General features: G+C 37.0%; 1 gene segment (V, D, J or C); it reads right to left on the bottom strand.

Moving 5' to 3' along the window:
- Positions 1 to 626: 626 nt before the first annotated feature.
- Positions 627 to 23,283, bottom strand: LOC124235030 (T cell receptor alpha variable 14/delta variable 4-like). The segment is given in 2 exon segments: positions 627 to 1,003; positions 23,196 to 23,283. Coding segments are annotated over 2 exon segments (465 nt in total).
- Between the last annotated feature and the right edge of the window lie 455 nt (positions 23,284 to 23,738).

The following is a 23,738-nucleotide window of genomic DNA, read 5'->3' on the forward strand; positions in this document are numbered from 1 at the left end:
GTACAACTGAAAATTCCCAGGTAGAGCTCCTCTAATCACGTCAGGGGCCAGGGACTCAAAGAATGTTCAGGGAACTCAGTTTCACTCTCTCTTTTTGGGATCATGCTCCTCCCTGTGGTGGGAAAAGGGCTGCCTGCAGCTCTAGGTTTACATCCTAGCCTCTTACATCCCCAACAGTATTCCAAATAGTTCCATATGAAGTTTTGCAATGTGGGCTTGGGTCATGTACCCATTCTTGAACCAATGATTGAGGTCAGAGAGATGAAGAATGTTAACTGGCCAGGGGTCTAAAGGAGGAATCAGCCTCATCCAAACCCAAACATTAGTAGGAGAAGGGGAGGCTTGGTCATGAAGAGAAAATCAAGGCATCGTCACCAAAAAACAGGGGATGGATGCTGTGCAGGCAGAAAAGACAGATGTAGGCCTCGATCAGCTATGCTATCATCCTTGGGCACCAGATGCAGAGATGAAAATGCTCTGGAGGTTGGGATCTTGTAACCACAACTCCTTCTTTGGTACCAAATGTGGGAAGATTGTTGCTAGAACATTCATTAACTTCCTCTCCAGACCCACCAATACAACTCACCATGCCTTCTGTCTACCCTCTTCCTGTCCTGTGGGTTGTTCTATGCTCCTAGAGCAGCTGGCTGGCTCCTGCTGAGGCCTGGGGGTTTTTGTAAGGCTCTTCCCATCACTAGCCTCACTGTGGGATCTTGTGCAACAGCACAGAAATAGACGGCTGAGTCTGTAAGCGTCAAGGCTGAGATGGTGAGCTTTAGGTTTGGTCTCTGAAACACCACAGAATAGCGTCCTCGCCTTGAATTTCTACTGTCAGAAAGTAGATAGATGATGTGAGGCATCTCTCCACTGGAAGCCTGTCGATACCAGTACATCACATAGTAAGCATAACTGACTGTGATTCTGCAGTCCAAGGTCACAGATTCTCCTTCTCTTTTATGCTCTTCTTTTTTAGGTTGATCAACACTCTGGGTATTGCTGGAATCTGTAGAAAAGAAGAAAAAATTGACTTATCTGATGACATTGCTTACAAGAAAGCCATCACAAATAGATAGGTTTTGACTCAGAAATAAAAGCGGACAAAAGCATGGTCTAATTCTATTCCAAATCTTTCCCAACCCTCCTTCCCCACGCCCTGGCTGGAGGGTTGGCAGGCTCCCTACCAAAGCAGACGAAGGCCAAGACTGTGCACAAGAGAGCAAGTGGTCCAGGCTGCATCCTTGGGGCTCTTCCCACTGGTGAAATGGCTCTTGTACTGCCTGCCACCTGACAGGCTTTTGTAATGTCACTAGAGCTGGGTGGCTCTGTGGTCTTGCTGTTGCAGAGCAACAGAGTGGGGTTTCTGCATATGCAAGCTTAGTCGTGTCTCCTGCTGTCTGCGTTTGCACTCCTGCCTCTTTTCCTCCAGGTCTATTATTTTTCTTGAATAAATATATAACACGTAGTATATTTTTTAATTATGAAAGAAAACTTGCTCAATGTAGACATAACCAAAAAGTAGGAAGGAGATAATAAAAATCCAACTGTATCAAAATCAAGAGATGAATACTGTGAGTGATTTGTTGTGTTTCAGTATTTTTAATATAAATATCCATACTTAAAAGGAATTGGGATTATGTTGGAAATCGTTTTTTTGTTTAATGTTATGTATACCATCATATCATTCAATCGTAAGTGAAAATGTAATTTTTATAGCTTCATAACTACTCTGTTGTGTAAATGTACCTTAACTTGCTTAACCATCGTTTGACATTATTTTGTTTCCTATTTTGACTATTTTAAACAAGATTCAATGGACATTGTAAATATGTGTCTTTTCGTGTCTGATGATTTATTTGTACATTAACTAGTTTCTTTTAAAGGTTTTTTGTGAGGGAAAATTCAAACATCTACAAAAAATGAGAGAATAGTGTAATGAAACAACAGGTATCCGTCATCCAACTTCCACAATTATCAACTGATGGCCAACCTCATTAATCGACACCTCTACCACCCTACATATCTACACACCTCCCCCAATCCTGATAAGTTTGGAGCAAATCCCAGACATCATGGCGTTGTGTTATTTGGGAGACTCACAATGTCAGGTCCCTTTTTGTCTTTGTGTTTGTGCGTGAGTGTGTTGTTAGTCACTGATGATAAGCAATGACTGCATAGATCTACTGTTTGGTTGGGAGTTGGTTTGCAAAATGATATTTTAATTATATCGTTTCTATTTCATTTATTAGCTGAAATATTGCTCTAAAGATAATTATTTGCTTGTCAATTATTTGATCACTCTCTGAGGTTAGGTACAGGATTCCTTCCATTTATCAATTTCCAGAATAATGAGCTGGTTCTCCTGTAGGGTGACCACCATCCCTTTTGCCTGAGATGGAGACTTTCCCAGGACCTGAAGCTTTCAGTGCTGAAACCTGGATGGTCCCAGGCAAACCCTCAGGCAAACCAGGATGAATCTCCAAAAGCAACTGAGGAGAATTCTTTTATGAACCCAGGGATTTAAACATACTTGATGTGTTTAAATCTCAGCTTCATTATTTTGTCAATGTTGGAATTGTTCCATCTTCAGCCAGTGGGAATCTTTTCACGTGGACTCCTGAGTCTTTTTGACATGGGCTTGTCGTCTTTGATAGCTTCCTAGTTTTCTGGTATGACCAGATACTCTAGGCCTATTTCATACATTTCTTAACCCAGAAATGGAATCAGCCATCTACGATTAATGACTGTTGTGTTTTTTTCCTTTCTAGTCCTAATGTTTTTATTATTTTTCTGTACTTGTTAAGACGTTTAGTACAGTGAAAAATAGAAAGGATAATATTGTAAATCTTTGTCTTTTTTCAAGTTTTTAAGGGAATACTTTTAACAACTGTCTTTAAAAACAAATTCAAAGATTCCCTTTGTCAGATTAAGAAAGTTCCCTTTTCTTCCTAGTTTACTAAGAGGTTTTAATTGTAAATACATGTTAAACTTGACCAAATTGCTTTTCTGCATTTAGTGAGAGAATTTTAGAGTTAATATATTCATGTGATGTGTTGCACTGATATTAAACTTTCCTCATACTCCTGGGATAAATCCTAATTGATCATGGTGCATTAGTATTACTTTTTAATATTCAATGCTAATTTGACAATATTTTTAGAAGCTGTCGTTGCTTTCTATAGGTGACATTGGTCTATAATTTTCATTGGTCATCTATTTTTGCTTGTTTGGGTTATTGTTGTCTTGGTCTCATACAATGTGTTAAGCAGCTCTCCTATTTTTATTATTCTCAGGACTTAGGTACAGTTTTTATAACATAAATTATTGGTCTCGGGTTTGATGTAACTTGCCTGTAAAATTAAATGTGTGTATACAGTTTTAAATTTCTTTAATTTACACAAAAATTAAAAATTTCTAATTTTTCTTGTCAGTTTTGCTAGATTATAATTTTTTGAAAGTTTTACATTTTGTCAAAGCTTTCAAATTTATTTGTGTGAATTTATTGCTTTCATTTTCTTGTAATTATTTAAATTTTTACTGTCCTTATAGTTATCTTCTTTTACACAATATTTTTTGTGTCTTCTTTCTTTATTTCCTTGACAAATCTCATCAGAGATTTGCCGCTTTTCTAATTCTTTTCAAAGGACCATTTAAAATTGATCCTTTTGTATGCTTCTTTGTTTCTGTTTCATTAATTTTCACTCTTATTCTTACTATTCTCTTCTTCCTACTTTTGTTGTTTACTCTTAGTCCATTTTAAAACTTTTGTTCCTTTCCTTTTTTTTTTTTGCTGTGCAAGATTCACTTGAGCTAACAACTGTTGCCAATCTTCCTCTTTTTGGTTGAGGAAGATTCGCTCTGAACTAACATGTCTGCCAATATTCCTCTATTTTGTGTGTGGGTCACCACCACAGCATGGCTGCCAACAAGTGGTGTGGGTCTGTGCCCAGGAACTGAACCCAGGCTGCCAAAGAGGAGCTCGCCAGTCTTAATTAGCCGGTAGGTCACAGGGCAAGCCCCTAAAACTTTTTGGTTGAATGTTTAGCTCATTATATTGAGGTTTTTGACTTTAATATGTGTATTTAAAATATCTGATTTCTAAAATAATAATACTTTTTAATGAGGTATAATTGGCATAAATATTATATTAGTTTCAGGAAAAGTTGCTGAGAGAGTAAATATTAAAAGTCCTCAAAGCAAGAAAAAAATTTTGTGGGGCCAGCCCAGTGGTTCAGTGGTTAAGTTTACACATTCTGCTTCAGTGGCCCAGGGTTAGCTGGCTTGGATACTGTGTGTGGACCTATGCACTGCTTATGAAGCCATGCCGTGGCAGTCCCCCCCACATATAAAATAGGGGAAGATGGGCACGGATCTTAGCTCAGGGCCAATCTTCTTCAGCGAAAAAGAGGAGTATTGGCAGGAAATGTTAGCTGAGGGATAATCTTTCTCAAACAAAAATGGAAAATATTTTGTAACTGTATGGTGTCAGATATTGACTAGACTTATTGTGGTCATCATTTCACAGTATGCACAAAGATCAAATCATTATGTTTACTATATTTTTAAGGCTATAAAATTTTATCTGTCTATTGCGTTAGGTTCACCTCACAAGTGATAAAATGTCAACCTTTCATTATTGTTGGGTTATCTAACCCAACAATATCTAACCATTATCTATGGTTGATGAATTGTTTGAGAGTATATTTCTTTGTATTTGAAGTTGGGTTTTTATTAATAGTATCTAGCTTTGTTCATTGTAGTAAAGGAACATGATCTGTATGATATTTACTCTTTAATATTTGTTGAGACTTGCTTTGGTCAATTTGCTGTCAATTTTCCTGATTATTTCTTTAGGGTAAATTTCTAGATGTAGAATTGTTGAGTGAAATAATGTTATATATATTAACAAATTAATCTCTAGAATGATCATACAAATTGATATTTCTACAGCATTACTCTAAGAGTTTTTGTTTCATGACATCTTCAGATGCACCAGAGAATCTAATGCTGATAAATTATTTAACAATTTGTAGAGAAAAAAAATGTTTCCTTGTAATTGTAATGTGTATTTGTTTATCACTGAGGTGGCATGCTTTTGCCTATTTTTATTATTATTTTTATTTCTTAATTTGGAAATTATCTGTTCACATTCATTGACATTTTTTAAGTTGGCATAATTTTTTTCTAATTTCTTAGCACTAACACTTTATTTTTCGAGGCTATTCAACAAGTTTGTTTATAAAAGATCATTGTCTCAGAGTCCACTACTGATTCTTAACCGAATAGGCAGGCAGCTGAATTTTTATCATGACATTGTCTGAGCTCCTTGAACTAACTATGTACCTGGGCCTGCCCAACCCCAAAACTCACCATTACCCTGATATACCTTTACACATAAACCACAAAACTACTGTGGCCTTTATCTAAGTTGTTTTCTGAGAAATATTTCAGAAGACCTTGAGCTCTTGCATGCTGAAATTATCATTCTAGAAGAGACAAGGATGACATGAGTACCAATGGGTATATGTAAAGTTAGGGTGAACTGTTCAGAAAAAGGAAACAACTTCTTCTGGCCAAGTTATTCTTCTGAGAGGAGTTTGTTATAAAGGGTGAACTTGTTATAAAGGGACTTCTATGCAAAGAAATGATAATAGAATGTGGAGGTTCTCAGAATGAAGAACCTTAAAAGCCTGGGGTTGGGTATAAGACAGAAGTTGGGAAAATTGCACTTGTAGGAGAAGGAAACAGTTGGCCACAGAATTTCCCAAAGTTCAGGAGGATTTTAAAGAAAATCTGCCTTCAGTGACCTCAATATTACTCAGTCTTCTAATTCTCAGCCTTATCCTTTTCAATCCTAAATTCAGGCCTCTCCCCAGTCCCCGGAGAGTCAGCATGATCTCCTTATTCTTGGTCATGTTAATGGGCAGGGTTGCCCCCTGGAGGCCAAATTGAGGAGCAGCCTCCTTACAATGTTCTTGGAAAGTGATTCTCAGCCTGACTGCACGTTAGAATAAATTGGGGAGCTTTAAAAAAAACTGCTGATTCCTGAGCCCTAGACCACTGTGGGGACACATTCTAGCATCACCATATGAAATTTTGCTTAAGTAAAAAATAATACAGAAATGAAAGCAGCTGCTCTACAATAAATCTAAACACAATCAGAAGCAGAATTATGACTAGCAGGAAGGTGAATTAAAGAAGATGTTGGGAGAAGGAAAAAGGAAGCACTTTATCAGGAGGTTTCCCAGTCTGGGAGGGAAACAGTTTTACAAAATCTAACACTGAGGCTTGAAATTTGAGTATAGCAGATTTGGGGTTATATTTGTGATGTTTTCATGAAGGAGCTCATTTTTGTACACATAAGTTGACTGTTGATTGCCCACGTTTGGCCTCCTAATTCTCAAACCCTTACTTTCCCTCTCAGCTTCCCCTGGGTTCTGGATGACTGCAGTATTACCAGGGGTCAACTGCTCTGAGCTACGAATTAAAATCTCATTAAAGACTTGAATGTAAGACCCAAAACCATAAAACTCTAAGTAGAAAATATAGGCAGTACACTTTCTAACATCAGTTTTAGCAGTATCTTTTCGAATATCATCTCTGCCCAGGCAAGGGAAACAGAATAAAATGTAAACAAATGGGACTACATCAGACTAAAAAGCTTTTGCACAGAAAAGGAAACTATCAACAAAATGAAAAGGCAAACTACTGATCGGGACAAGAATTTAGAAATCATATATTCGATAAATGGTTAACATCCCAAATACATAAACTCATATAACTCAACAAAAAAAAGACAAACACCTCAATTAAAACCACGATGAAATATTGCCTCATGCCTGTCAGAATGGTTATCATTAAAAAGACAAGTGTTAGAGAGCATGTGGAGAAAAGGAAACCCTAAGACATTGCTGATGGGAATGTAAACTTTTGCAACCACTATGGAAAACATTATGAAGATTACTCAAAAAAAAAAAAAAAAAAAACCTGGGGCTGACCCGGTAGCATAGTGATTAAGTTTGCATGTTCTGCTTCTCAGCAGCCCAGGGTTCGCTGGTTTGGATCCTGGGTGCAGACATGGCACCGCTTGGCAAAAGCCATGCTGTGGTAGGCGTCCCACATATAAAGCAGAGGAAGATGGGCATGGATGTTAGCTCAGGGCCAGTCTTCCTCAGCAAAAAGAGGAGGATTGGCAATAGTTATCTCAGGGCTAATCTTCCTCAAAAAAAAAAAAAAAAAAAACCCTACCATATGATCCAGCTATCCCAATTCTGGTTATTTATCCTAAGAACAAAAACATTAATTCAAAAATATTTATCCACCCCTATGTTGATTGCAGCATTATTCACAATAGCTGAGACTTGGAAACAACCTAAGTGGCCATCAATGGATGAATGGATAAAGAAGATGTATATATACACAGTAGAATACTACTCAGCCATAAAAAAAGATGAAATCTTGCCATTTGCAACAACATAGGTGGACCTTGAGGATATTATGCTAAGCAAAATAAGTCATGTAGAGACAGACAAATACTGCACGATTTCATTCATATGTGGAAGATAAACAAAAAAACACACACATAGGTATGGAGATCAGATTGGCAGCTACCAGGGAGGAAGAGGGCAGGTAGGAGGAGGCCAAAAGGGGTGACAGATGGCAACTAGACTTCTGTTGAGGAACACGATACAGTCTATACAGAAGGCAAAATATAATAACGTTCACTTAAAATTTATACAATGTTATAAATCAATGTTACCCCCAATAAAAAAATTAAAATAAAATGAAATGTACAATATGATCATTTTTAACACAGTCATAAAAATGTGAAATCATTATCACAATCAAGATAAGAAGGATATGCACAAACCACAAGTTCCCTTGTGGTCCTATTCCTTGTGCTTTTTTTCTTCTTTTTTGGTGAGGAAGACTGGCCCTGAGCTAACATCTGTGCCAGTATTCCTCTGTATTTTGTATGTGGGATTATGCCACAGCATGTCTTGACTAGCAGTGTGTGGGAAGTGCCCAGGATCCGAACCTGTGAACGCCAGGCCACCAAAGCAGAGCATGTGATCTTAATCGCAATGCTACCAGGCCAGGCTCCCTTGTGCTTTTTTTTAATCCCTCCTGTATACATCCCTACCACATCCTCCAATGCCTATTCAGCCCCAGGCAATCAGTGGTCTGCCTTCTCTTACTGTAGATTAGTTTGCATTTTCTAGAGATTTATGCCTACCCAGTCATAGAGTATATACTCTCTCTTGTCTGATTTCTTTTGGCATAGTTATTTTGAGATTCATGTATGTTGTTGCATTTATCTGTAGTTTATTCCTTCTAATTGCTGAGTAGTATTCCATCATGTAGCTATACCGCAATTTATTTATTCATTCACCTGTTGATGGACTTTTGGCTTATTTCCCATTACTGTTTTACAACCTATTATGACCATTCATGTGTCAGTGTTTGTATAGGCATAATCTTTTATTTCTTTTGGGTTAATACCTAGGAGTGGAATTGCTGGGTTATATGGAGATGCATGTTTAACTTTTTAAGAAACAGTGCAACTGTTTTCTGAGTGACTGTACCATTTACACAGCCAGCAGCAGTGTAGGAGAGTTCCAGTTGCTCCACAACCTTGTCAGTACTTTATATGGTTAGTCATTTTTATTTTAGCCATTTTAGTAGATACATAGTCATATCTTCCTGTTTTAACTTACATTTCCTTTATGACAAGATGCTGAGCATTTTGTCATGTGCTTATTTATGATATATAGGTTTTCTTTGCTGAAATATCTGTTAAAATCTTTGACCTATTTTAAAAGTTTGAGTGCCTGTCTTATTATTAAGTTGTAAGAGTTTTTTATATATTCCAGATACAGCTCTTTTGTTAGATATATGTTTTTCAAAGATTTTCTCCTAGACTATGGCTTTGTTTCTATTTTCCTAACAGTGTCTTTTAAATAGCAAACATTTTTAATATTATGAAGTACACTGTACTGATTTTTTTGGGGAAAAAAAAGGCTTCAATGAGGTATGATTGACATACAAAAGCTGTACATATGTCCTGTATGCAACTTGATGAGTTTGGAGACACCTATACACTCCTGCAACCATGACTACAATCAATGCCATAAGCATATCCATCACCTCCAAAGCTTCCTCCTGCTCTATTTATTTTTTAATATTTATTTTTTAATATTTATTTTTTAATATTTATTTACTTATTTTTTTGTGATAGGAAGCCTTAACAGAGGTTCTACTCTCTTATGAATATTTTAAGTATACAACACAATATTGTTAACTATAGGCGCTATGCTGTACAGTACATCTCCAGGATTTATGCATCTTGCATAACTGAGACTTTGTAGCCTTTCACCAGCAGCTCCCCATTTCCCCCTCCTCCAGCCCCTGGTAACTCCTGTCCTATCCTCTGCCTCTAGGGGTTTGACTATTTTAGATTCCTCATATGAGGTGATCATATCGTATTTGTTCTGCATCTGGCTTATTTCACTTAGCACGATGTCCTCCAGGTTCATCCATGCTTTCAGACTGGCAGGATTTCCCTCTTTTTTAAGGCTGAATAATATCCCACTTCCTGTAAATCCCACATTTTCTTTATCCATTCATCTGCCAATGGACACTTAGGTTGCTTCCATATCTTGGTTATTGTGAATAGGACTGCATGAACACGAGAATGCAGATATCTTTGAGATCCTGATTTCAGTTCCTTTGGAAATATACCCAAAAGTGGAATTGATGGATCACACGGTAGTTCTTTTTTCAATTTGCATTGATTTTTTTGTATTGTCTTTTAAAATCTTATGTCTTGCATCTGTCGTGTCGTAGTTAACAGATCTTTACCAAACCAAAAGTATTTAAGATTTTCCCCAATGTTTTATTCTAGAAGTTTACAGTTTTAGCCCTCTCATTTAGGTTTATGATCCATTTGGAGTTACTTTTTGCATACTGTGAGCTAAAGATTGAGGTTCATATTTTTCAATATGGCTATCCAATTGTTCAAGTGTGATTTGTTGAAAAGATTATCCTTTCTTCATTGAATCGCTATGGTATTTTCATTGAAAATCGACTCACCATATCTGGGTGGGTCTGTTTCTGGACCTGTTAGTCTGTTCCACTGTTGCATTTGTCTATTTTTACATCAATACTATACTTTCTTGATTACTATATCTTCATTAAAACAATATCAGTAGTGTTCCTCAAATTTGTTATTCTTTTAGAATTTTTTTTTTGTTAATATAGTCACTGATTTTTCATATATATCTTAAAATCCTTTTGTCAATTTCTACAAAAACTTCTGCTGGGGTTTTTATTGGGACCACCTGAATCTATAGATCAATTTGGAGACAATTTACATCTTAACATGAGTCTTAGAATCCATGAACGCAATAACTCTCCATTTATTTATATCTGAAATTTCTCTCAGAAGTGTTTCGTGTCTTTGAGTGTACAAGTCCTGCACATCTTTATCCCTAAATATTATATTTGTTGTTGCTATTATAAATTGTATGTGTATACACATATATATTTTTATATTTCAGTTCTGATTGTTTATTGTTAATATATGGAAAACAATACAATTTTGTCTTTTGAGCCTGTATCTTGAATTTTTGCCACACTCATTGATTAGTTATAAAAGCTTTTTAAGATTGTAGATTCTATAGGATTTGCTACGAGACAATTATGTTGTTTGCAATATGATAGTTTCTTTTTCTTTTCAAATATAAATGTCTTTTCTGTTTTTTCTTTTTGCCTCATTGATTGCACAGATCTTTCTTATATTTCTCCTTTTCTTCTATTTCTGGTATTCCCACTATGTGTGTGTTACCACTTTTTAGTTGTCACACAGTTATTGGATATTCTCTTCCATTTTTCAGTCTTCTTTTTCTCTTTGCTTTACAATTTTCAGGGATTCTATTGAAATATCCTCTAGCTCAGAGATTCTTCCATCAACTTTGTCCAGTCTGCTAATGAGCCCATCGAAGACAATCTTCATTTCTGGTACAGTGGCCTTTTTCTCTTGCATTCCTGTTTGGTTCTTTCTTAGGACTTCCATCTCTGCTTACATTACCCGTCTGTTCTTGCATGCTGTCTACTTTATCTATTAGAGACCTTAGCATATTAATCATAGTTGTATTATATTCCTAGTCTGATAATTCCAACATTGCTGCCATGCTTGGTTGATGCTTGCTCTGTCTCTTCAAATTGTGTTTTTTGGCTTTCAGTAGGCCTTGTCCTTTTTGCTGGATAGCCAGACATGATACACTGGGTAAAAGGAACTGCTTGTAAGGTGAGCTTTAGTAATAAATTGATGAAGCAAAGAGGAAGAGGAAACATTCTACAGTCCTACGATCAGGTCCCAAGTCTCGGCCTTTATGTGTGTGTATGTGTGAGGAGGATTGCCCCTGAGCTAACATCTGGGCCAATCTTCCTCTACTTTATGTGGGATGCTGCCACAGCATGGCTTGACGAGCGGTGCTAGGTCTGCACCCTGGATCCAAACTTGCGAACCCCAGGCCACTGAAGCAGAGTGCATGAATTTAACCACTCTGCCGCTGAGCCGGCCCCCAGGTCTCAATCTTTTAGTGAGTCTTTGCCTCTGGACTGTGAACTTCCCGAGTGTTTTTATCTATTTATTTTTCTTTTCCCTGAGGCAGAAGAGGATGGTTAGAGTGGGCTGGAGTTGGTTATTTCCCTTCCACTAGTCAGTTAGGCTCTGATAGTACCCCAGCAGGTTAGGCTCTGGTTAACTAGTTTCCCCTAAGGGCAGACCTTGTTAAGAAGAACACAGTGCTCCTGCCTATTTTAAAATGATTCCTTTTCCCCTTCTTCCACTGGAAGCAGGAGTGGACTTTATTCTGAAATTTACTTTGGGAAACTGATCGAGCTCCTGGAGGTATATTTCACAAAATTGTGGGGTCCCTCTATTAATGGGACCCCTGGTATTTTTAACTCTCAGATTTGTCCTCACTGAGCCTCCAGCCTTTCATCAATTGCAGTTCAGGTTTTCCTGCCTGGCGTTGGTTCCTTCAGTGGTTTCTGCCTGTGACTCTGCTGCAGGGACAGCGACCCTGCATCTGCCCGTCTGGCTTTCTCGTCTTGGGCACAGCGGTTTGCCCTGTGTCCTCCTTTCTCTTTCTTACTGATCCAAGAAAAGTTGTTGAGTTTTCGGTCTGTTCAGCTTTTTACCTGTTGCCAAGATGGAGAGATGACTTCCAAGCTCCTTACACGTGGAACCTGAAACTGGAAGTCCCTGCATCTTAATTTATCAAAATCTCTTTCACATTAATGCTGACAATTTCAATAAAATACAGAAACTTTGCTCTAATAAGCTCTATTTCTTCTCTCTTCGAGTTATTACTGTCATATATATTATGTCCATATAAGGTATACACCCAACAAGTGTGTGTTTTAATTTTTTGCATTGTACAATCTTATGTCTTTTTTAACAATGAAGAGTAGAAAGTGGAAAAACATTTATAGAGTCTTTTCTATTAATCCAAATATTTACCATTTCCAGTGCTCCCTCAATAGATTTGAGGTACTGTCTCATGTCAATTCTTTTCTCCAAAATAGCTCCATCTCCTGCTCCTTTCTTTGTTCTCTTATTATTATATAATATAACTTTATGGTCTATGAGCTTGATGATACAATTTGAAATTTATTGTTTTATGAAATTTCCTTTTAAATCAATTAAGAAAATAAAAGAAATATATATGTATACTCCCTTTTCTACGTAGCTATATAATTTCCTTTACCTGGACTCTTTATTTCTTTACATGCATTCAGATTACCATCTGACATCATTTCCTTTCATCCTGAAGAACTTTCTTAGTATTCCTTGTGAGGCAGATCTTCTATCAATGGATTTTCTCAGCCTGAGTTCCTATGGAAATGACTTTATTTTGCCTTCTGAGAGGAACCTTTTTCTAAGCAGCTTCTAGTTTTGGCCAAAAGATTAATGAGAACAGAGTAGATGTGTCCCTGAGAGTGATGACCATCACAGGTGCTGAGATGTGGACGGGCACCACAGCTGAGAGATGGGGAGCAGGAGGGTCCTGTCTTAGATCTCACCCACTTGGAAGGAATTTGAACAGGGAATGAGTTTGCTACGGCTGCTGGAGAAAAGTACCACAAACTCGATGGTTTAAAAACCAGAAATTATCTCACAGTCCTGGAAGCTAGAAGCCCATAACAATATGTCACTGGGATTATTTCCCTCTGAGGGCTATGAGTGAAGACTCCGTGCCAGGCCTCTCCTCTGGGCTTGTAGATGCATTACTCTGACATCTGCCTTCATGTTCGCACGGTATTCTGCCTGTGTGTGTGTCTGTCTCAAAACTTCCCCCCTTTTATAAGGAGACAAATCAGATTGGATTAGGGCCCACCCTAATGACCTGATTTTTTAACCTGATTACTTCTTTAAAGACCCTATCTTCAAATAAGGTCACACTCTGAAGTATTGAGAGTTAGGGCAGCAACATATGAATTTGTGTGTGTGTGTGTGTGTGTGTGGCAAGGACACAATACAACACATAACAAACAGTAAGTTTGTTTTTTTAATCAACAAGCCTGTTACTATTTGATTTTTAAATTCTACCCTTCTACAGGTAAAATGCAGAATAGTGGAAGTCTATCATTTTGATTAAGAACGCTGTCTCCTCTTGTCAAATATCTAAAACCTAGCAGAACTCCCAAGTCCCTTCCTCAGGCTGACTAAATGGATGACCTTAATTAGAAGAAAATATAGGAAATTCGATTTATCAACTTGTAACGGAGAAAGTATTCCTTAGAAGGCTTAGATTTGACTATATAAAAATATCCCTGATTATATTTGAATAAACAAATTTAAAACATACAACATATTTGGAGGAAGTATATTCAATATATATAATAGATAAAGTAATGTTCATATTACTAAAATAATTTTTATCAATAAACAAAAGAAGACAATCTTTTAAAGTGCCAGCACATGAGGCAAATTGTTCAACTGCCCTAGTAATCAGGAACAGGCAAATGAAACTACCAACAAAATACTTTCCAGTTATCCACAATCTAAAAGAGATTGATAACTGTGTTAACAAAGATGCAGGGAAATAGGCTTCCCATATCTTTTGGTGGCAGAGTACATCGTTAGAGTCATTTTGTAAGGCAAATTTTAAATATCTATAAAAACATAAAATAAGTGTTTCCTTTGACCTTACAATTTCACTTCTAAGAATCCATAAGAAATATATATATATATTTACATAAATATGTCTATGATGATATGTGTAAATATAAATATAGGTATACACACATATGTATATATGTTAGTTTATGATTACGGTTATGATTACTGAGAAGTAAAAAATTTAAATATTATTAACAGGTGAGCAACTTAATTAAATTATTATACATGCATACTATACAGTTCATTTGTGTGTGTGTATTTGTATGAGGACCTCTCAAAAATACATTTAAAAAATAAGAACAGCTTGCAGAAAAATACTCATAATATGTTCCAATTTATGTAAGAAAATTGGATAGATCTTTCCATGAGTATCCATGTAAATGAAAAGGAATATGATTGGCAGGACACACCCCAAACTGTCAAAATGGGTTACTACAGGAGTCGAAGAGGAAATGAAATGGAGGTGGGGAGAATGAGTTTGGGGCTTTCAGGTTTTATTCTACACACTTATGTAAGGTTATGAGTCTTTTATAGTGAGAAAGGATTTGTGTAATAATAAAAATATTTCAACATAAACTTGAAAAAATGATATTAATATGCATGTATCTGTCCGTTTTTCACATCTTCCCCCAAATTGTCTTTATTCTAACTGTATCTGCTATGGATAAGCAACAAAGGAAATTTCAAATTTTTCTCAAGGGCAAATAAATCAGTTTCTAAAATTCATTTCAATTTTTAAGAGGTTGGAAGGACTAACATGATGCAATATCCAGAGCCTGGGCACTTCCCTGGGTCCAAAGGAGAAAGTCTTTGGGACAACCAAATGATTGGTCTCACCTTTTTTAGTGAGACCTACAAAGAAAGCAAAGTTTGATTAAAACAGAAATCCATGGCAAATTCTCATTTCTTTTCCCCTTTATTGCAGGATTTCAATTGCAATTCTTAGTTTCCTCACAAGCTTCCCAGTCCCTCCAGTAATGTAGGCTCTTCTTCCTTATCTTTTTTGTTCTTTTCATTCCTCCTTGATTTCCTCAGTGTCTTCTCTTTACTCCTTTTCCTTTTTTCCTCCTTTGCTTTTTTTCTTCTCTTGGGCTACGCTCATTCTGGTGCAGGGGCCTTTTTGGATGGCTGCTGTTGCTTTCCTTCCCCCACAAGGGAGATCTTGCTCAGGTGCGGCCCCATCTGTCCCAATGTGCCTCTCTCAGCATGCAGTAGTACACAGCGGTGTCTCTCAGGGTGACCTGGGGCAGGATCAAGGTATTGAACTTTCTGTCTGCTGTGATGGTCAAAGAGGCCATTCCATTGGTCACATTGCTTTTTACACCATGAATCACGTACTCTGGACCTTGGTGGGGAATCAGTCGATTCTAATATTTGTACTCACTTTCCCTGATTGTGGAGTGGTTACAGGGCAGGTGCATAGGCTCTTCTTCAGTATTCCCCATTCCATTTGTCTGTGTGGTCTTAGCATACCCACGGTACCTGAGAGGTTTAGAAACAGTAGATTAGCTCTAGATTGTCAAATTTACGTGCATCTAAGGTCAGGTTCACTAGCAATCCCAGAACTCCTCTCTCCAGCTGTACCCCATACTTGAGTAATTTCATGGGTGTTGCACAAGACAAGAGAAATATTACTGGTATTTATTATTTAGTTATCCAGAGCCACATGGCCAAAGGTAAATTGCTGTCTTCCAAAACCCTTGGCCTCAACGACCCCAAAACTCCTTAGTGTCTGAGAGTGAGACTCAGGAGAACCTCTGTGAGTAGAGGATGCCAACAGCCTCACACAATGGTGCTCAGCCTCTCTAGAGAAACACATGGACACATAGAAACATACAGATGCAAATTCTTTTCAGTAGCTTGGTAAAACACAGCGGGGGAAGTAGAAGCAGCAGATACCTGCCCTTTATCCATGAAAATCATCCTGTCTTACACCCAGAGCACTTACCCAAAGTTAGGAGAATAGTTATTCCTGTCACTGATCTCATAGTTCAAGTGCAGTCTGGGGTTTTAGACCTCAGAGCTCAGGATCTATGCCTCATCTTAAGTTGCGGGAGGTCCCAAGCAACAACAGCAGCCACTGGCACTGCTCCACATAGGCATCTTTCAATTTTGGTGCTCCCCAGTCAAGCAATAGGTAAAGACAAAGCAGTTTCTTGGTTGGATCTACTCCCACTTCCAGGATTAAACATAAATTTAAAAAGCTAGTAAGAATGTTTTCCCAATCTCTAGCACTAATTCAGACGGTTTACACTGAGATCATTTTCAAGGTTAAAACTCAAATAGACCATTTATGAATGAGTCTGAAGGAGTTAAATCATCCACAAAGAGATTATCCATCCCTCATTTGTGGCACAAGGCAAAACCCACTACTAATTGCGGATTTGATACTACAATGAGTTGGATTAAATGTCCCTCCATCCAAGAAGTCTTTGTTGAACCCTGGACTGTAAAGGAGAGAGGAGAACTCCCGTCCATATTCCCAGCCAGAGCAAGTAAATCTCAGGAGCAGTAATATATAATTTAACTTCAAAAGTTAGAAACTTCTTTCTGGTGAAAAAAAACGACTGTAAACTAGGTTAAAATTCCAATGGCACTGTAGAAGAAAATATTTGCAACACATATGGCAAAAATAACTTCATAGTTGTATAATATTGTAGTGCTCAGTCTGACGGGAAAAGGTAAAATTAAAATCCAGTCTGAAAGCCAAGTTGCCTGGTATTCAGGTCTCCCACATTGGCTCCTGCAATGATGTCTTAAGCATCTTCCAGATGGACTTTGTTGGATGCCTCTGATCTTGATTCAGAAACCAATGACTTGGATGGTACTTATCCCTGTTCCCTCTTTAACACATATTTTCTCATCTCCATGATAATGCCTAGGTGTGGCATGCATTTAGATTTCTAAGGAGAAAAGAAGAGAAGGAATAGATGGAGAGAGAAGATTTGGAAAGGGAAATGAAATTAAGCCATTTTATAAGAGAAACGGAAACAAACATAAAGGAATTTCTCTGGTTAGTCTCAAAAGCGGCTATTATTAACAAAGTGGGATAGAATAAAATGAATAGTACTCACCCTTCTCTGCTACAATCACTAAGCTTATTACTCCCCTATAGGAACAAATATTTGGCTATTTAAAATCAAATCCTTAATCGCTTCTCTCTTTTCTTCCCATGAGGGGTCAGGTCTTTGCTCTGCATTTGGGAAGGGGCTTACCCCTCTCCTTGAAGCTGTGCACACATTCAATCGAGATTATGAAGTACGCACTGATGAAGGGGATGAAAGTTAATTTTTTTGCACAACGATTACCTCTCCCTCACCCTGAAAGGAGCTTCAGTTTGCAGCTCTAACAGCCCCTCTTATGACTGTACTTATGAACTCCTTTACTTAGAACCAGGAACCAAGTCAGTCAGCAATCTTCCCAGGTTTGTGTTTCAGGTCTCAAGATAAATGTCTCAAATTTGCTAGCTCCCTCGAATGGGAAGGCTCAATGAAGAGCTTCCTACCACAATACTCTAAGATTAGAGATTGAATTATGTTCAGTCACTTGGGAATTTTATAACTATTTCTGTGATGTTTTTCTCACAGAAATAGTTCTATAATACTCCTTAATAAAATTATTTTTATTTCCCTTTGTATCTTGTGCTTCCCGTATTTGAATGCAGTTCCAAAAGCCCATGTTTTTCATTGTTTGGTATAGAACTTGGCACAGACTAAGCACTTAATAACTTTTTGGATGAATGTATTAACTAATATTTACTGGGAAAAGTCTTATGGATTGACTCAAAATTATCCTGAATAAAAGCTTCTAATTTTCTAGAGAACAATTTGAACAAAAGTATCCAGAAGTGGGGGAAAATGCAAGATTAGACCTGTGGACAAAATTAAAATAGCACACCAACTCTCAATACCCTTCCTCCAGAAAAGAAAAATTCCCAAATCTAGAATAGAGAAAGCCTGGTTAGGAGAACATGGCTGTCCATGGCATAGTGGTCATGTAGTCATAATTAATTTAATAAACATTCAATGTGCACCTATTATGTGCCAGAACACAAAGTAATAATAGTAACTCAAGGCTGATGTAAATATATAAATGAAAGAAATATTGGGATTCCTAAAATGAATACGAAATGTAAGAGTTATTGTGTCATCTAGTTACATAATGCAGAAGTCAGACCAACATTATGACTTTTTATCTAGTTTTCATTACTGCCATGTTCACATGGTATGGAGACTCTAGATGAATCCAGAGAACAATAAGTACTGTGGTACTTTCTGGGTTGATTTGTTTGTTTTTGTATAACGGCTTCATTAAGACATAATTCACACACCATATAATTCACTCATTTAAAGCATACAATTTAATGGTTCTTAGTGTACTCACAGAGTTGTGCAATCTTCACCACAATCAATTTTAGAACATTTCTTGATCACCAAAAGGAAGCCATACCCATTAGCAGTCACTCATCATTTCCCCCCATGAAACTCCTCTGAGGCAACAACTAGTCTACTTTGTCACTGTCTTGGCTCATTCTGTCTGCTATAACAAATTACCACAGGTGGCATAGTGGTTAGGTTCTCATGCTCCATTTCAGCAGCCTGGCCTGAGGTTCGCAGGTTCAGATCCTGGGTGCTGACTTAGCACTGCTCATCAAGGCACGCTGTGGAGGCATCCTACAAAAAATGGAGAAAGATTGGCATAGATGTTAGTTCAGTGACAGTCTTCCTCAAGCAAAAAGAGGAAGATTGGCAACAGATGTTGGCTCAGGGCCAATCTTCCTCACCCTCCCCCCCTCACCGAAAAAAAAGCACAGACTGGGTAGCTGACAAACAACAGAAATTTACTTGTCACGTTTCTGGAGGTTTTGAAGTCCAAGATCAGCACTGGCAGATCTGAGGTGTAGTGAGGGCCCACTTTTGGGTTTTATAGATGATGCCTTCCTGCTATGTCCTCACATGGTAGAAGGGTCAAGAGATCACTCTGGAACCTCTTTTATAAGATCATTAATACCAAAAGCCCCACATCTTAATACCATCACTTTTGGGGTTTAAGATTCAACTTATGAATTTTGGGGGGACACAAACATTCAGACCATAGCAGTCTCTATAGATTTTCTCATTTTGGACATTTCATATAAATGGAATATAAAATATGTGGCCCCTTGACACTGATTTTTTTCATTTACCATAAGGTTTTCAAGGCTCATCCATATTTGCATGCATCAGTACTTCATTACTTTATATTGCCCAATAATAATCCATTGTATGGCTATACCACATTTTACCTGTTAGTTTATCAGTTAATGGGCATTTGGGTTATTTCCACTTTTTGGCTATGAACGTTCATGGACAAAATTTTGTGTGGGCATATATTTTCATTTCTCTTCGGTATACACCTAGGAGTAGGATTCTTGCATCATTTGATAACTCTGTGTTTAATGGTTTGAGGAACTTACAGATCATTTCTAAATTGGCTGCATCATTTCACACATTCATAAAAGTTTCAGAAGGCTCTATTTCTTTATATTCTTACCAACGCTTGTTATTTTCTGTCTTTGTGATTAAGCTATCTTTAGTGGCTGTGAAGCAGTATTGTCCTGTGATTTTGATTAGTATTTCCTTGATAGCTAACAGTGTTGGGCATCTTTTCATGTGCTTATTGGCTATTTGCATATCTTCTCTGGAGAAATATCTATTCAAATAATTGGCTCATTAAAAATTGAGTTTTATTTTTTATTGTTGAGTTGTAAACGTTCATTATATGTTCTAGCTGTAAGGCCCTTATGAGACATATGATTTACAAACATTTTCTCCGTTATCTGGGCTGGCTTTTCACCTTCTCCACTGTATCCTTTGAAGCACAGAAGTTTTGATTTTGATGAAGTCAAACTTATTCATTTTATCTTTGGCCACTTGTGCTTTTGGTGTAATACCTAGGAATGCTTTGCCTTCCTAAAAGTCACAAAGATTTACTCCTTTGTTTCTCCTAAGAGTTTTATAGTTTTAGAGCTTATATTTGGGTCTTGGATTCATTTTGAGTTAATTTTTTGTGTATGGTATAAAGAAAGAGTACAACTTAATTCTTTTACATGTGGATCTGCAGTTGTTGAAAAGATTGTTTTTTCCCCTTGTCAAAAATCAATTGATCATAAATGTATGGATTTATTTTGGGGCAGTTAAATGTATCCCATTGATCTATGTATCTACCATTTCTGAGTCATTAAGTATGAACAGATTCAAATTTAGGAGGTAGTGTAAACAATTTTCCTAAGTGTTATTATCAATTTGCAACCTTGGTTGTAGCCTATGAAAGTGTCAGCAAATCATTCTCTCCATTTCTTGGTATAGTCTTTCTTTTTCAGTTTAGACTTTCTGGTTGGTGTGTAGCAATATCTCACTGTTTTTACTGACTCATTTGTTTTTAAACCAATATTGTTGAGGCACAAATGAGGGGCACTACAATGAAACCATTTTAGGTATTTTGAAATACAGACTCTTGTAACTATTGTCTAAATCAAGATACAGAAGGATTATTTCACCCAAAACATCCTTCAGTGTCCCTACCAGTCAGTCTCCCCAACTCCAGAACCCCAGCAACCATTGATCTGCTTTCTCTTAATATAAATTAAATTTATCTGTCCTAAAGTTTCAAATAAATGGAAACATACTGTGTAAACTCTTTTCAACTGGCTTCCTTTTCTCAGTATAATGCTTTGAGAATGCATCCATGTAAGTGTATATGTAAGTATTTCATTTCCATTTATTACTGAGTAGCATTTAATTCACTTGTTGATGGATATCTGGGTTGTTTCCAGTTCTGGGCTATTTTGAAAATAAAGCTGTTATGAATATTTGAGTACAAATATTTCTGTGAAGATACTTTTTATTTCTTTTGGATAAAAAGCTAAGATTGAAGTTGTTAGATCAAATGGTGTCTGTATGGTTAACATTATAAAAAATACTAAAACATTTTTCAAAGCAGTGGCACAATTTTATATTTCTAGCAACAATATAACAAGCATATTAGAGTTGCAATTTTTCTGTCTTTGGAAAACATGGTATTATTTTGCAGTCTTTTTCAAATGGGCTTAAACTTCTTCTCAGTTGAGGGGGTCTAGGCCTCTCAGTTGGCTTAGTTCTGGAAACTGAATAAGGAGGCCATGGATCCCCACTATAGCAACTCAAGTTATGTTTCCACCTCCCACTCTGGCAGCAAATGTAGAGGATATACAGAGGACCTTAGTAAATTGCCTCTTTCTCTCATTTCTAGATACTCCATGATTAATTAGCTCTGTCAGCAGATCTCTGAAGGTTAAAACACTCTGATTAAGACTCTTTTCCTCTGATTTATTTTGGTAATATCACTTACCCTCTCTCTGTGTTAAAAACTGCCATCTATCACCCCAGGATCCCATAATGCCAACTGAAATCAGGAAAGCAACTTATACAGCAATATCCTCCTTCTGTGCTCACTCCTGTCCCCATCATCTTCACCCTACATAAACTGTCTCCAAGTGACATTTTAAGGATTCTGGTGACTTACTCAACAATAATTTTCTTGATACATTGGTGAAGGAAGTGTCCTCTGGGATTCGCAGGGACTATGGTTGGCAAGCATATGATCAGATTGCACTTATAAATTCCATTGCAACATTTCTATTTCCCTGAATTTTAGGGCTTCTTCCTCTGTAAGACACTCAGGAAGTATCTGCATTCCAACCTCATTAGCTGTAGGCCAATGGAATTCTTACTATCCCTATGACCAAAGCGTATACAGAAAGCAGGGCATATTAGAAGTTGAAAGGAGAAAGTCACATAGACAGCCAACTTGAAGGTAGCTACCACCTTTGAACAAATGGTGCAACCTACTCAAAGGGATCCCTCAGGAAGGGAACAAGGGATATGTACCCTGACCTCACTCAGTTACCTCTTTCAGATTTCTGCAGGGGACTCTCATTGGCAGAAATCCACTAGAATCCAGAGGGAAAAGGAGCTGTATTGATGTGATCCATTCAGATCAGCCTCTTTAGGCAGGAAAAAAGATGGAGAGTTGATATGAGATGCAAATAGGACACTTTTAGTTGAGGATCTCTGTCTGTGTTTTATGTATTTCTGTGCTGATGTCTTGTAAAATCATTAAAAAATATTTGCTCCTAAGTATTTTGCAGCCATAATATTTTAAGAGTATTTTTAAAAACATCATTTCTAATTTCTAGTTGCTTGCATACAAAATGTAATTTTAAATATCCTATTGCTAAACTGCTTTAGTAACGTAACATATTTGTAGATTATTGTGGATTGTCTATATCACAATCATATCTGTGATGAATATTATTTGTATTACTTGATTTCTAGTTATTAAAACTTTTATATCTTTTTCTTTCCTTTTTATACTGACTAGGACCTCCAGTACACTGTTTGATAGAAATAGTGCTTTTTGACTTCCTTGAACGAAGGCATTTAACATTTCATCATGAAGTTTGGTGTTTCCTTTATGTTTGTAGCAAACACTCTTTACTAGAAAGAGAAAGCTTTTCTTTTATTCCTAATTTGCTGTAATTTACTTCTTTATCGTGTGAAAATATTTTTTACATATCAAATACTTTTGTGTAACTATTGAGAGGATGAAATGATGTTTTTATTAATGTGCACTATTTCTTTGATTGATTTAAAATGTTAAATAAACATTGCATAAAAACCAACTTGGTTGTGATATCTTTTTATATAAACCGCTGATTCTTTTTGCTAATATTTTGTTTAGAAGTTTTGAATTTATGTTCATTGAATGAGGTTATCCTATAATTTTGAAAAGATTTCTTTATTCAAGTTTTGGTATTAAGATTCTTGTATTCTTGTAAATTGCATCCTCTTTTTTTTCTGTTATTTAAGTAAGTTTGGTGCACCGGTCATGTTATGATAGGCTATGGTGTCATAGTAATCCATAATCAGCTCCAAAATCTCAATAGCTTAAATAAACAGTTGTTTGTATCTTGTAATACATAGTTTACGCTGAATCAGGTGATTCCCCACGCCAGCTATAATACAAATGACAACTAACGTTTTAACCTCCACATCAACACACAATTCAACCGCCATCACAGTCCGAGAAAGCGGAGGTTGAAAGTTAAGCTAGTAATTAAATGCCTCTATCATGAAATGACACATGTCATTCTACTCACATTTCTCTGGCCAAAGCGAGTCATAAGGCCACGTCAATCTTCAGGAGGCACACAGGTCTCCTGGGTTGCTGGAAGGAGAGGGGAACTAGATATTGATAAACAGTCCATAGTCAGCCTTTGGACTTGTAACCAAGAATTAATTTCCTCTCATCTTCCGGTGCAGAGGACAAGTACTCCTTCTCCAAGGGAAACAACTTAGGATCCCCTTTCATTGACTCCTGTTCAAAGGCAGGATCTCTGGTTGATCCCCTAGAGTCTTCCTCTGGTCTTGATGTGGCTCCTCTTGGTCTAAAGATCTTTGAAGAAAAACAAGCAGAAAACAAACAAACATAATAAACAAAAACAAATAAACCGTCTCCTGCACATACTCAA

This window comes from Equus quagga, chromosome 2 (genome assembly GCF_021613505.1).
Source record: "Equus quagga isolate Etosha38 chromosome 2, UCLA_HA_Equagga_1.0, whole genome shotgun sequence".
NCBI lineage: Eukaryota > Metazoa > Chordata > Mammalia > Perissodactyla > Equidae > Equus > Equus quagga.